General features: G+C 42.3%; 1 protein-coding gene across 2 annotated transcripts in view; it reads left to right on the forward strand.

Annotated features, from left to right (window-relative positions):
• Nucleotides 1-1,739: 1,739 nt before the first annotated feature.
• The window catches only part of MOXD1 (monooxygenase DBH like 1), a 49,994-nt gene continuing 35,773 nt past the window's right edge, over nt 1,740-15,960 (forward strand). Inside the window, exons 1-4 of one of the 2 annotated variants that reach the window (XM_039569631.1) lie at nt 1,740-1,941; nt 13,683-13,829; nt 15,261-15,428; nt 15,781-15,864. In XM_039569631.1, coding sequence (XP_039425565.1) covers nt 13,752-13,829; nt 15,261-15,428; nt 15,781-15,864 — 330 coding nt within the window. In that variant the 5' untranslated portion in view covers nt 1,740-1,941; nt 13,683-13,751. Of the gene's footprint in view, nt 1,942-2,118; nt 2,530-13,682; nt 13,830-15,260; nt 15,429-15,780; nt 15,865-15,960 lie in introns of those variants that run through there. The other variant, XM_039569630.1, reaches the window with a different exon arrangement.

Raw genomic sequence — 15,960 nt, forward strand, 5'->3', positions numbered from 1 at the left:
ATTGGGGTTTTCTTTCTGTGCCTGTTTGCTGTGAGAGGAGCAGGGAGCTGGACATGCAGGGGGCTGTCATATGGGGAGGTGTGCAGCTGTACCTCTGACAGCCTCTACAGTGCACACCTATCTCCAGCTTTGTTTCCCTCATGGCACCTGCACCCAGGCTAGTTGGGAAACCCTATTTCTGTCTGCTGTGGCTGTGCAGCACAGCAGGCTGTGTAGGACAGTCCATTATCCTTCCCTGTACTACAACATCCCATGTTATGTACAGGCTCCTACAATGACATCAGTACCATCCTTACCAAACTGAGATGTGCTGGAGTACTTCAAAGTGAGCATTTTGCACTCTTTTGTACAAATGCTTATACAATGCATGCTATAGGAAGCACTAGTTGGACTTCAGTGACCACTCTTGTGCTTTAAAGGCAGCAATTTTGTACTAGATGTGTAATTCAATTGTTCTTTCAAAGAGGGAACTTGTAATCTCCACATGATTGAAACTTTACCTAGGGGTTTCTGTTATGTAAGAACATAATGCAGTCTTACAAGAAAATTAAGAAAAAACCTAAATCTATGAAACATTCTTCATTCCTTCATCATCCTTGCCCTCCAAAAAGAAAAATGTGCACTTTTGGAAGTGTCCTAAGGATCCCTCCTTTAGCACACAATTTTACAAAGGCTGAGTGTCCCCCATTAGGTGCCAAGGTCACACCTTTGGCCTTGACAGGGCCTACCACGCACTTGCAATTTCTCCTTAAATTAATCCATATCCATTTGCAGGTGTTAGCAATTTTGTAGAAGAGAATCTAAACACTCAGCATCTCACAATTGTCTGTTTTGTCAGTCATCTGAGTCTGTACCTTTGAAGTTACTGCTATAATTGGAAGAAAGGTCACACTAATCTATTCCTTCTAAAGATTGCTTTCATTTCACCAGTATCTAATTATTTTTTTTCTCTCATTTCTTATGATGCCTTAGGTAAAAGTAATTTTTGGTGCTTATCCTTTCTTAAGCATTTTCTTTTCTAGAAGTCGTTTTGTACTTTGATATATCCCTCACATCACAGTGGGTGGTTGTATTCTGGCAACCCCAGTGATACTAGTGAAATATTGTCATGTAAATCCAAAAAAAAGGAGCATTATTAATTTCCTTTATGTACTAGTTTGATTGGTTTTCACTGAATTAGTATGTCATTATGGTTGAGTACCAGGCTCTTTCTCTTTCATTTAAATGTGAAGAAAACACATTTCAAACAGTGTAACTTCCTTTAAAAACCGGCTTCATACAGCTCAGAGCTTTCAAGGGCTAATATGACTTCTTGTGGACCTTAATCTTAATCTTAACCTTAATTTCCCGTTTCGGGTGGCATGCTATTTTTTGCTCCCATCCAGATTTGCAGAGGGCTGGGGAACATTCCCCCAAAAGCATCTTTCGGATCGTTGTTCTCGCCCCCGCAATGGCGGTGGTGCTGTGCGCAGGGGAAGGGAAGGCAGCTTCTGCTGCGGGAGTGCCGGGGACCGCACGGCCGGGGCTGGCCGAGGGGCCGTGCCGCCGGGGAAGGCTGCGGGGGTGTCAAGGGACGCGAGTGGGGTTTTGAGACGTGCTTTTGTAGCCGCCTCAGTGCAAACTACTCGGGGGGTCCTCGTTTTCCACTTATAACGCAAAAAGGACTCTCCCGACGGGGGATCTCCTGCTTAGCTCCATCCGTCCGCCGCCGCATCGTGCGCTCGCACTAAGTGAGGAGGCGGCTGAGAGTGGGGAAGCGCTCGTTTGCCTCCGGGCTTCCTCCCGTGGAATTTTTCCACCGGAGTTAGAGCTGCCGGAGGGCCGGGGAGGTCCCCCGTCCACCGCCTTCCCTCCGCTTCCCCGGTCAGGAGGAGGATTCTGGCTCGCCAACGCCAACTCTGAGCATCTCGGCGAGAAGCCCCCGCGGCGAGCGCACGGCAGGTGCTCCCGGCGCGGCGGGGTCCGGCCCGGCCCCGACGGGCGGCGCGGGGGAGCAGGGGGCGGCCGCCAGCGCCGGGCCGGGGCGGGAGCGAACAAAGCGCTGCCGAGGGCGCGCTGCCCCGACGGGGCCGGCCGGCGCGGTGCCGCCCGCAGCGGGGGCGGGGTGACCGGGGCACCCGGCCCCCCTTCCCGACACACACAGACACACACAGGCACACAAGCACACCCCCAGCACACGCACACCGCGCCCGGGCACACGCCGAGACGCAGAGGCGGCCGCTGGTGCGCGGCGAGAGGATGCGGCGGCTGCGCCCCTGGGCGCTGGTGCTGGGCGGGCTGCTGTGTGCCTGTGCCGGGGCCGGGGCCGCTGCCGGGGCCGGGCCGGCGCTGCGGAGCTACCCGCACAGCGCGGTGCTGGACGGCGCGGGCGCCTACCGCCTGCGCTGGGGCCGCCGCGGCAGCGCCCTCGCCCTCCGCCTGGAGGTGCGCACCCGCGGCTACGTGGGCTTCGGGCTCTCGGCCAGCGGCGGCATGGCCTCAGCCGACATCGTGGTGGGGGGCGTGGAGAGGGGCCAGCCCTACCTGCAGGTAAGGCCCTGCTCCTTCTCCTCGACCGCCTGCCGGCGCCTCTTTCGTCCGCCCACCTTCCCCCTGCTGTCTCTCTCTCGGGACGCCCCTCTCTCCCTGCCCCGCGTTTCTTTTGCAGCCTTCTTGCCCTGCATCCCTGTACCTCTTCACTTCTTCCTTCCACCCTTTGGGTTTTCCCTATCGTTCTGCGTTCCTTTCCCCTGGAGGAGATACTCCTTTTCGATCCGCTCCCTGCCAACCTTCCCTCTAAACTTTTACAAGGATTTCGTCAAAGGTGTCAGGTTTCTTTCCTCTTTATCCAGAAAGTGCAGCAGCCCTTTTCTCTCTCCTTCGGGCACTCTCTCCTGCCTGCCCGCTGAGCCTAGACCCTCGGAGGAGAGGGGTGGGAGGGGAGAGTCTGTCCCAGGGAGATGCGGTACCTTTCCCCTCACCCTGCCAACATCTGGCGGAGCTTGGCCGCCCTGGTGCCAACTTCCTCTTTCTAATCCCACTGGCATGAGGGCAGCATCCCACCAGCTTCCAAGCCTGCTGACGTCCCCTTCTGATGGGGCACAACCGGTGCTGCTCCTGTTCTTGGTGTTCCTCCTCTCCTCACCTGGAGGTGTTCTGACCCAGGTGTTGGAAAGGACTTCCAGAGTAACCACTGGGACTCCTGGTACATGTCCTTGGTCTGGTAAAGCAACCTCAGAGGGGCCCAACTCTAATGGCTTAATTTTCTGTAGTAGTCTAGATATAGTCAGGGCTACATCTGGGAACAGGAGTGTGGAACAGAGACCTTGCTGGGGCTCCCAGTGAGTCATCCCCTCCAAGAGGCACTGGTGACTGGTGGGGTAGGAGCCATGAGAGGGGAGGGGACCCACACCTTTGGTCCCCTCTCATTAACTTGAGATCCAGCCAGGAGGAGTTGCTCTGGGTTCGGGGGAGCAGGGTCAGCTTGTCCCACAGATGACTGAAAGGGGAATCAGGCCTGGAATGATATGGTGTCGCCCCCAGTTGCTTGAATGATAACTTAGAAATGCAATTTAAGAGTGGTTGTTAGAGTATGGTCTAGGAGAAGTTGTCTGTCTTTCCTTCATTATGTTAGAGCTAGTTGATCTTTGAAGCTGCTGCTTAAATTTTAAGAGGTTTTTCTTAAGCATATGGATTTTCATTAAAAATTCATGGTAAGGAAACTAAATGCATAATATGATCTCCCTACTAGTTATCAAGGTTTTATAAAATCAAAACTTTTCCAGAAGAATAGACCTTTTAGTATATTTTTTTCCTTCTACTTTTTCTATTTCCCTATTAGTTTCCTGTATGAAGTTTAGGCAAATATTTGTCTTCTCTAAGTTCAGACCAGTGATTTTCAGAATATTGGTTTCTCCATATTTCAAAATGAAGATAATTCCTCTTGAAGCCTAAATAAAAGAATAATAATAGTAAAAAAACCCCCCTAGTCTGCTCATTGAGAAGTGAGCTCTTCACTCACAGAATGAAAGGCTTTCTGTAAGGCTTTGCAATTCAGAAGACATCTATTAACCATTAAAAGAAACCTAAACTTTTTGCCTGGTTAGTTCATAGATCCTGTTAGGCTAAAGCAAGGCTTTTAGAAAGACATCCAAACCTAGTTTAAACATACCCAGTGGTGGAGGATCCATCACTTTCCTTGACAGTTTGTGGTAATGACAAGTCTCTGCTGTTCCTGATTGCCAGGATTAGTTTGTCTTGGTTTAGGTTTCAGCTAAGTATTTTCTCTACTATATTAAAAACTCTACTCCCCCTGCCTACCGCCTCCATAAGGTTATTTATATGCTGCAATCGAGGCAATCAAGTCACTCCTCAATTTTCTTTTTCATTAAATAAATAGATTGAGCTCTTTAGCATCACAGGACATTTTCCCTAGCATTCAGAGAACTTTTGTGGCTCTTTTCAGCACCCTTCACAGGTTTTCAGCATCCTTAAAAATGGCCCCATGCAAACTGCATTCTTCCGCAGGTTTTATCCACCAACATTCTGTTACAAATAGAAAAAGACTGTTGCAAATTCCTGCTGATACAAACCTTGTGGTATTTTTCCTGAAGCACTAATTTAGCACATAAACTGTAATGCTAAGAGCTATGAGTTATTTTGTTGCACCTTTGATAGGTAAGATACATAAAAAATACTTCTGCTATGCTTGCTTGCCACTCTAGTCTTGCTCCATCCCCATTCCTTCTTCAGTTCTAGGTAGCATGGTTTCTTTCTAAACTGAACTGAGGTTTTTTAAAAGTTGCTCAGTTAAAATATTTCTGTACTTGCACCAACAAGGAAAGGCCAGAAACAAAGATGATAAACAAAATTTGTCCAAAGGCTTTTTCTGGTCAGGCAGCAAAGATTGCTATAAAATGAACAACTTGTTCTGAGATGCTGTTTCAATAATATCCAATTCTTCCCTTTACTGGACAAACAAATACAGTTAATATTTTAAAAATACATTCTGTGTTAAGAGTATATCATCATAATTTAGATTATTTACTACTGAAAAAGATTTTTTTCATAGATAGCAACCTTGAAAGTATGTGGTTTTATGCCTAGCTGCACTCCATGAAATATGTACACCCTATAATGAATGAACTTACTTTTCTTTTTGGTTTTAGAAATATGTTTTTATTCCATGACCATCCGTTGGAAAGTGTGCATCGTGGTCTAAACTCTTAGAGGGGTCATTTTTTGGGTTCTTTGAAAGTTTTGAGATGCTTGTTAGTGGCCTGACGTTCAGATGTTCTGAAACACCTTTATAGCCTTTCAAGTGGGCATTGAAATTTCTAGTCCCTTGGGTCAATTTTGCCTTTCCCCCCTCCCCCAAATTCTCTCTCCTTTTTTAAAAATAGAAAATGTTCTCAGAGGTAAGAGTTCTCTTCTGGGAATAAATGTATAAATGTAGTTAGACTACAGCTGCCAGTGAGGGTAAAAGCACATACTTCTCAGTCTGTGGAAGATCCATATATTGAGGTAGAGGAAAACTGCCAGGCAGTATTCAGAGAAGAAAATGTTCCCTCTGGCATTTATTCCTCGTCCACTCAGAGCAAATAAATGCTATTCCCACCATCAGCAGGCAGTGTTTTTCTTGAAAAAACCTGGTGACTCAAAGTCCTGGATAGCTAGGGCTGGATTTTGCTTTCTCAGTTCTCAGGTGTATCCCAGATTTGGGTGGAATGAGCTGCTCATTTTGGTTTGCTTTTCCATGTTTGAGTTGTATTTAATCTGAAAGGGTGTCTGACGTAAGGAAAGGCTAAAACAATTTGGAAGTCTGCAGCTTAGTTTTGTCTAAATATATCAAGATTAAAAGTGTTACAATGGCATGAGAGAAGAACAAACCTTCATGGTGTACCAGAGTAGTTTTTTGAAGAGCCTTGGAATGATCAGAGAATTATACATTTACTGTCCTAACATTTCAGAAATTTGATATTTGAAATGGGAACCTAAACATATTTTGGGAGGATGTAGAGGACGTAGCATGGATATGTGGATACATACATGCATAACTTTCATGTTTTGTCATGAGGGAGGCACCTCCATTGAGCAGAAGGAGAAAAAGGAGATCAGTGAACAAACTATTCTCACACATTACTGAGAGCCTGTGGTGTCAGAGCAGCAGATTATGTGGCATTTGTGTGAGCATGTTTGAGAACAAGAAGATACCAATGGGGGTTGGTACTGGAAAGCTGGAAGCTGCTTTCGTCTCTCTAGGGAAGAGCTGGACTTAGGAGAGTTCATACTTAGCAAAATGTTACCTTGAAATATTGCCATGCTCATTTGCAGCATGTCTTACTCTTCATACAAGATCTTGGCGCAGCCCTAGATCTTGCATCTAGTTTTTTGTTTTGTTTTTTTTTCTCCTTTCTTTTTTTTTTTCTTTTTTTTTTCTTTTTTCCCTAATTCATCTCTTTTGTGCTTATGAATTGACACAGCATGCATTTTCTTGCTAGACCCATGCCTTTTCCTTGGTCTCCACCCCTGTCTGGAATTGTGCATCCCCACCCACAGCACGTAGCTGCTGAGAGCCCCATTTTGGGGAGAGTAATCCTCCTTGATGAATGCCTATTTTGTGCAAGTTATACAAGAGGGTTGCATTGTTAGAATCTTCTGTTGAACTTGCACAAAAATAGACCCTACTCAGGGTGAATAGGGACTGTGTGTCACTAAAAAGTACTTTATTATTCATTAGAGCCTTGCTTGTTAACTGTCACCCAAACTAAAGAATATCTGTTATCAAATGTATCCCATAGAGTTAGCTTAATTGCTCACAGGGAAGTACTTGGAAGAGATTTTAAAGGACAGAAAACAGTGAGCATTTTCAGTACTTCACGATACGCTGCTTTTAAGTGCACTCATGCCAACAGCAACAAAAGAAGTGTTTAGAAAACAACTTGAAAGGCACCGAGAGAGATGCAAAGCAAGTGCCACACTGACATATCTCAGTCAGTGTTTTGTTGGAGGTATTTCATGCCTTTGGGCATTGGGGCAAAATCTCCAGATGACTAATGTCTCCCTCTTGGCTTCAGTGTGGGGCATAAAGAGACACTCCAGTGTACATCTCCACTGGCTGGGTGCTTTGTAGTTCCCTTTCAGAGGTACAATAGTTAGGACAAGGAAGCAACAGTTTGTGAACAAAAGATGAGAAGAATTCTGAAGCTCTTGTAATTTGCAGGCCTTGGGGGGACTGTTTTCAAGAGTTTGGTTGGAATTGTATTTCTTTTTTGCTCTTTTTCTTTGTCATATTTTTTCTTCTCCTTTGGATTTTGGAAGCGCCAAGAAAATGAATTTTTCTCACATCTCCCCAGAAATATGGAATTGTAGCCACCTTGAGTCAAGCAAAGGCTTAAAAAGGGGGAATGATTTAATTCCCAACATAAACAAGTATCACAGAAGCAGGAGAGGGAAGAAGGGAGATTTTCTAAAGCAGATCCAGGAATTTTGGGAACAAGTATCACTAATAGTTGTGCTTGAAAATCCCCTAAGTGTTTTTAATCTTCCTCATAATTGAAGTAATTAAAGTAATTAAACCCAGAAAACTTGTACTGGATAAATGTGGCTCCTGTGTAAGGAATGTTTCTTGTGATAAAGTGCAGTTGTAAGATTGTATCATGCAATATCTCCTCCTTACTGATTTTCTTTCCCTTAAAACACTTTGCTACGTGTTTTATCTAGTCTCTTTGTGTTAGGACAGCCTTTAATCTAAAAATCCTATCTTCTGATATAACTGGAATATAAACTCTTAAATTAACATTTATTCTCGATGTAAAGACTCGTATAGGCCCTTGGGACTCCACTGCAATGTCAAATTATCCGTGCCAGTATGTGATGTCCTATTTCAACCTCTAGCCACCAGTGCCTCTTACACCTTCTTGTGCTAAGTTAGACAGGTCTCCACACTTCAGTGTTTTCATTTGTGTGCAGACAAAGTGATATGTTTTATGCCTCAGGAATGTCACAGAAACAAAGTGATGTCATTGCCAGCTGTAGGGTACTGGGAAGCCCCCCCAGGCAGTGTTTAACTAGATGTAAGAAATACACTGAAGTGTATTCAAGTGACCCAGTCTGAATGAGAAAAGGCATATTCCTAATTAAATAATTTTGTTTCATGTATAAAGAATACAAGCCTTCTTTTTCTAAAGAAAATGCGTGAACATGTACACACACATACACAGGCATGATCTGTTTCTGTAAATACACAAATGGAAATGTGCATCTTTGTGTACATGTGTATGTCTGCATTCAAGTATAGACACATCCACAGCTATTTATCAGAGATAGAAATTTTCTGTCCTTGTCAGAGCTGGTAGTGCACCTGAAGTAAATAATCCACACTCACTCACATATGTCAGCCAGTTTAATTGTAGAGCTTCTCAGAACTGCCTGCGTGAGTGAGATCCAGGCTTCCTAACAAGGACTGAAACACTTCATGCTAATCTGCTGTTTGGGCAAAAAAGCAAAACAAAACAAATCAAACCCCCCCCAAAAAAACCCAAAATGCCACCCACCCCAGCAATCAGAAGCAAACAATAAAAAACCCTGAAAAAAACCCAACACACCATACCCTCCCCCTTCCCTCCCTCAAACCAGTAAATTAATTACAAACAGACAGCTCATGGGACAGAAGATGTGCACTTACTGATCCCAGTTACTTTAGGAACTTATTGCAACTACTTGATTGCTGTTGCTGTACCCTTTGTACAGTTATTTTTCCATTTGCAGCTAATCTCAAGGTTGGTTCAGTCAACTGGAATGCTCTCAAGGTGTTCTTGAGAGCATTCTTCATCGATACTGTGCATCGATGCTTTCAGGCTCCTGCTTTGTGTTAGGTTGCTGTGGGTGGGCTCTGCTTTTCCCCAGCATAAGAGCATAGTAAGATCTTCGCCTGAAACTCAAGCTGAAATTTATTTGAGGTTGCAAAACAGTTTGGTTTGCTTATTTGTAAACTCGTGCTCTGTTTGGTTCTTGCCAAATACAGTGTAAAACCAGCTTCTTTTAGGTGGTAACATCTAGTGTGTACTGGAACCTTGAGCAAAAGGATTCCATTTAAATTGAATGCAACAATAAAAAAAGAGAAATGTTAACCACAGTTATTTTTTTGGAAATCTAGAAAGTCTTAACTCGGTGCTTATTTCAAACAAATGTTTCGTTCAGTTCTTTTCCTTACCATAGCAGTTTATCCACCCTATTTATACTAAGATAGATCCTCTCCTGCGCCAACTTTCATCTTTGTTACAGCTTCATGATCCTTTCTGCAAAGCTTGTTTTTGGTCCTGGTCATTGGCATCAGCTTGGTAATTCAGGGATGCTTGAAACTCCATGGGTTGGCTACAGAGTATCAGTGAGGACAAGTTGAAACACAGCTTGTTTTTCTGTCATTTTCGTTTCCTGGCTTGTCCCTTTTTCACTTTTAAGTATTAGTCTGCTGCTGAAACAGCAGTGATGGCCCAGTTAGAGAAGGGCAGCACATATAATTTGGGGTGGCTGAGTTTCTCACAAGCCAAGCGCACAAGGCGATTGCTGCATGGGGCCACAGTCTGAGAATTATGTTATGCTCCTTGAGGTTGAAAGGTGATATATATAATTTAGGACTGGAAATGGATATCATAAACAAAACAATCTTGTACATTGTAAAGATCTGGGGAGGGAGTCCCATAAACACCTGTTTCAGTCTGTGATGACAGCTGGTAGGGCTTTTGGGGTCAGGCTTCCCTCTGCAGCTGTGCTTGCATTCTCGAAGGAGAAACCAGCGTCTTTTCACATCCCTAAGAAATTACTCTCCTGTTTGTGGAGCAGAAATCAGAAACCATATAAACCACAAAATATTTTTTTTAAGAAGGAGAGAAGCTAATGGTGTCTGAAAAATAGGATAACACGATCTGCTTCACATCTGGAAAGGAGCATAAACTATCTTGCAATGTCAGGAAGATTTTTCATTTTCCATATGTTGTTTCAACTTTTAGGTAATATGAGGAAGGAGATACTTAATTATTTGATGGATTGCACAACTTAGTTCAGAATACAATATGCCATTTTATGCAACATTATCAAAGGGAGTGCAGAAAATTTAAATGTTTCACATGTAAACAATTTACATAAGCAAATCCTGAAATAGACATCTTTGTTATCATGTAGAATGACCAATAACATTTCTGAAATGTTTTTTAAACACTTAGTCTTTAAATAACCAGAGATATTCATACTAGAAAAATAGTCACTTCACCCTTCTCTTTCACTAATTCTTGTACTTCTGTAAAGCTGATGTGTAGTTTGAAAACTTTCTCTTCATTAAACATATAATATATATATTTTTGTCTGTATAAGAAACTGAAAAATCTGGATGCAAGAACTGAATCACTGCATAAATTGCTGTTGTGGATTTATCCACACACATGCGAGCATTTCAGAAATCCAGTTTAAAGGACTTGACAATTATTGTAGATCTCTGTTGGAACTCCATGAAATTCAGGGGACCTGTATCAGTATAATCTACCCTACAAAAGACACAGGTTTTCTAGCTAACTGTGTGGGGTAGCAAAACCAGATCTGTGTAAAAAAAAAGATTATACCATGTTAGAGCCTTTTCCTGCCTGTTGGGAAGAATAAACTGTTCTAGTACGAAGCCCATTTTAGAACTATCTGTGGTAGATATCAAAGCACTGTAATGCTGTGGATTAAAGCATCCCACTCCTTTCTTTACAGAATTAAGTAAGTGAAACTTGTGAATTTGGTTGAGTTCTGCGTTACAGTAGTGTGGGCCTGAGAGAGTTTCAAATTAAATTTACATTTCCTTAGTTTAGCTGAAGCTCAAATGCCCAGCTTACCCTCTCTGGCCCCTGGTAGATCCATCCTCTGTACTGCCACTTTTCAAAGGCCTTCAGAAGTATCCATCTTTCTCCTCTGACTAGGCGAAAGAGCTTAAGTGGAGTGTAGGCAGTCCAAATGTGGTGGTTTTGATTGCATTTGCACCAGGACTTTCGGCAGCAGGACTTTAATTTTAGTTTTCTACTCTGAAAGGAAGCATAGGATATATATAAAGGTACAGGCATATATCTACATAGATCTATCTAAAACTAACATTTTTTTACTTTTCCAGGTTGCAGATTTTTCCAAATTGCAGTTGAAAAAGATGTGACATCACAGATTGTGGCTGCGTCATCATTTTTGAAACCTTTTGTTCATTCTGTTTTGTACACAAACACGTCTTAAAGGCTTTTAAGCTCTGATGAGTAAATTGAGCAAAGTCTGCATAGTTTAACTGAAAATATTCTCGATGAACAGATTTATATGGTTCCTGGACAATGTGGCATTATTTTGTTTTAAAACTGGGAAACAAACCATTTTTGTGTGAGAGGTTGAGCAATCAAATTTTGAGTTGTTCAGGCATTTTTTTTTGTTGTTACATGATTTGATTTTATTTTTATTATGAACATCTGGAAAATTTTCAGCAAAGGAACTGAAAATAGTAATAGCCACATCTAGCCACAAAATAATTTCAGGTGCAATCGTTGACATCAGCGAGGTTCTGTTCATTTTTGACAGCAGGGGTGGGCAGCCAGTGCCTGAGCAGGCAGCAATGTGAGTGCCCAACACAGCTCTCATCCCACGGGGAGCAGCCTGGTCCTCTCTGGGGGCCTGGGCTTTGGGGTCACCATCCCCAAGGCATTTGCCAGCAGCCACAAAATGAGCCCCTCGTGGTGAGCCAGAGCTGTGACCTGACTGACTGTCATCTGGGCAAGTGAGATAATTACACTGACAGCCACGTTATCAAGGCATATCTGAGCTTATACCTTCATTACAGAACTTCTTTGCATTGTTTTTGCATTCTTGCCTCAGGCTCATGGAAATCAGGAGTATATCACAGGAGGATTTTTTCTGGTTAGAGCTGTGTCCTCTACACTTGTGATGAAATGGTGAAGTTCACCACAAAGCATTTGAAGTTGCACAACTAGCTTTTCTTCACATTTCTCAGCTTCCCTTCACACTGGTTGCAGGCAGAGATTTTCAGTCTGTTCACATGAGTAAAAGCTGCTCTTGAATTGGTATTCCACAATATTTCAATGTGTGGGCGCTTTTACTAAGAATGTCTTCCTTCAATGTAAGGTAGGATGTTAGCAAAGATACCACACTTCAATAAAAACTGATGTTCAGAAGGTTACATTTCTCATCCAGACGAACCCTTACTAACTTAGAGATGGAAGCAGGGATTCCACAGAAGAGTGTTTTCAGAGCAGGAAGGGTATTATGTATGGACAATACACTGCCTCTTTCCAAGTTCTAATGCAGGGCTAAAGTGAAGCGTTTTGATCCCATAAAGTACCCATCTTCAAAGAACCATCCCAAAACAAGTCTATTATTTCTGCCTGGAAAACAGCAAATCCAAAGTTATTTCTCTAAACAAATACAACTCATCAGTTCACTTTCTTTCAGGTCCCAGGCCCCCTTTTTGCTCTTTTTAGTGATTATTTTTCCATTGTGCCTATTCTCTCATGTAAATACTTAATCATTTGTATTTATAAGATGTGGTGATAGGAAAAGAAGAACTCTCTGGTGTCTTGTCCACACACAGGTTTCTAGGGTGGAATTAAGTTTAAGATTACAGCTTTTAAATGACCCTTTAGTGAATTAATGAAGTTTCAGTTATTTCTTACTGGTATCAAAATACTTGGGCATAACATTTTACAGTTTTTCAGATTGGTTACCTCAGCCTTAACAAAAGCGGAAAGCTGGAAATCTCTCCAAAAGTGAACAGAGGTCCAAACAACTCCAAAAAATAAGTGCCTGCTGGGACCAGCCAGTGCTGCATTATTTTGCAAAGGACACCACACAATGAATGGTGTCTCCCCATAGCCTACTCAGTATGAGAAATCCATTGGTTAGTTAAAGGACCCCTGCCCATCCCAAACCAGGCAGAAACAGCCTAAAACTCAGAGGAGGGTGACCAGAGGAGGTGCATCTGAGGCCCTTCCCAGGTGGCCGGGTGGGAGGAGAGGGCGGGACACGTCCCAGCTGCAGGGGGCTGCAGGAATCCGGGGTGAGGAGGTTAATGACCCGACATTGCTGCCGAGATACTCCTTTGTGCGGGCCTCTGCAGAACCCTGGATAGGGAGCATCTCTCTTACAAACAGCTCCCTTGCCTCTTCCAAAACCTTAACCTAATCCCAGCAGCTTTTGTATGAAATGAGTGCTTTTCGTGCTAGTTAAGCTGTAGGCTTTCTGGTTCCAGTCAATGCTCATTCAAGAGATTTGTTTCTTGTGGGAAAGAAAAAAACGTAGGAAAAGTTGTGGGAGTAAGGGAGCAACAGTATTATTGATGCAAATATTAAGTGAATTTCGTTCTCTCTATAATTTCTTCTGGAGTTCATGGCATCCCAGTTATGATAAATAAGGTTTCTTGGTTGCTGGGTCCAGCTTTTTTTCTGCAGTTACATACAGGCAGTGTGTTGCTAAAGTTACTTAAGGCATTCTTTAAGCTCTTTATCATGGACAGTTGCTTTCTTGGAGATAAAAAATAGTTCAGTGCCGCCTCAAATTTATCATTTGGTTCAAAACTGATACTACAAAATTTTACGTGTGTTAAAGGGCTTCAGTAGTGGACATAGAGTTTCATTTTTAATATTAGATTTTAATAATGGGTCACCTTTCTTTTGTAACAGGATTATTTTACAGATGAAAACAGAGTACTAAAAAAGGACCCTCAACAGGATTACCATCTGGAATATGCCATGGAAAACAGTACACATACAATATTGGGTTTTAGCAGAGAGCTGCACACTTGTGACACAAATGACAAGAGCATAACGGTAATAGTCTCTGATTATACGTAGACAGATGAAGTAATCGATACAGGATAAATGTATATGTGGTAATTAAGCTGGTAATTAAAACCGCTTTTTAGTACAAGGAGACAATTAGAGAAAATCACTTTCCAAAATATCCTTTTGCTGAAATTAACTGGGTAAAATAATTGTGATAGCTTTATTAAACTATTATGTTTAAATTTCAGCTTTCTTTGTCCTTCTACTTTAATACATTATGTTCTGTAATTTCTAACAAGTGTACACAGAATTGAAACAGATACTTCTGGGCCATCAAGTCCTATATGCCACTGTCACAATCATTCAAGAGAGGCCAAATTGAGAAATACTTTTAAGATTCTGCACTAACTTGATCTTAGTAGTTGATGTTAGAAACAGATTTTCTAAAAAAATTGAAGAAGATACATTTAAAGAATCTGTTTGTTTTATTTCTTTATTCAAAATTAAAAGTTAAAAGATTTTATGGTAAAACCTTCCATGGTAAAATAATTTTAATGGTAAATTCTTCTGTTGCCCTAGGGAGTGCTGTGCTATTTCCTAAGCATAATTTTAAATTAAATGAAGCTGATGACTTCTGTATTGGAAGTGACAGATAGGTTGGAGAGATTTGCAAGGCTTTCTATGCTTTGGCTTGTTTACTACTTCTTTTGGAAGCGTTACTATAGGAGTAAAACACTATATTCATTATCTGTGTTTTTACAATATATGCAATAAGAGCAACATGAGGGGCTGAAAATGCAGGAAGCCAACCACAGCTGTGTAAACCACCGGTTTTCCAGGCAGTCAATGAACCTCTGCTTTGCACACCTGCTCCAAATTCTCAGTATAATTTAGCATTTTGGGACACTTCAGGATTTATTATAGCACTTTGTCTCATGGGTCATTATTGCAATCTGAGAATGGTTTACAGAGAAGTGATCTGTGCAGTGGCTGTAGATTGATTTTTAAGATGTAAATCTGTTCTGTAATTGAATGATAATTTTCCATAGTATCTAAGGACAGCGTTTCACTGAAGCTATTCACATCTTCACAGGCCTAAGCCTGGGAAATTTTTGGGGGGGAAGCATTCTGGTTGCTGATCAAATAAATTACATCTGTAGAAAAATGTTTCTAATGAATTTAGTTGGTTACTTTTTATGAGTCTGTTCTGCCCTTTGAAGATATGATTTCAATTCACAACATTAGGGAAGGAATCTACCAGAGAACGATTTAATTTCTGTGTATTTCCAATTAACCCTTTGAGTATAAAACATTATTTATTTCAAAGGCCAAATTATGTAAGTAGATGACTGCTCCTCTGGAATACACTGTCATTGTTTAAATACACTTATACCATAGCTATTGTAGGAATCCTGTGAGCTGTGTGAGGAAGGTGTTGCTCATATCCCTTGTGGACATTTTGCTTTGTTTTTTCAGGAGAGCACAGTGCGGGTAATATGGGCCTACCACCACAAAGACTTGGGAGAAGCAGGTCAAAATTACCATGGATCTAATCGTGGTACAAAGAGCCTGCGTTTGCTGAACCCTGAGAGAGAGGAAGTCTTATCTGCCTCTTTGCCATACTTTGACCTGACAAACAAAGACGTAAGTTACTCCGTGTTTTGGGTTTCTGTGGAGACGGGAATAAGGTGGTAACCAAAGCCTTGGGCTTACACAACAGGTAGTGTGACTTTTGTGTATAGATTAAATATGAGGATGAAATTCTTCACTGTGAGGTTGAGGCATCGGAACATGCTGCCCAGAGAAGCTGTGGGTGCCTCATCCCTGGAAGTTTTCAAGGTCTGGTTGGATGGGGCTTTGAGCAACCTGGTCTAGTGGAATATGTCCCTGCCCAAGGCAAGGGATTGGAACTGGACAATCTCTAAGGTCCCTTCCAACCCAAACCATTCTGTAATTCTATGATAATACTGTGTTCTTGCCCTTTTTATTAAGACAGGTGCCTGTACCAGACAAGGACACAACATATTGGTGCCAAATGTTTAAGATTCCCGTACAGCATGAAAAGCATCATGTGACAAAGGTGAGTGATTCAGACTTAGCAAATTTAGAAGAACTTAGATAATAATTACATTTCAAATCAGTTATTGCATTTTGAAGTTTTTTCCACTGCTTACTG

The sequence above is a fragment of the Corvus cornix genome, chromosome 3 (assembly GCF_000738735.6).
Source record: "Corvus cornix cornix isolate S_Up_H32 chromosome 3, ASM73873v5, whole genome shotgun sequence".
NCBI classification, from domain to species: Eukaryota; Metazoa; Chordata; class Aves; order Passeriformes; family Corvidae; genus Corvus; species Corvus cornix.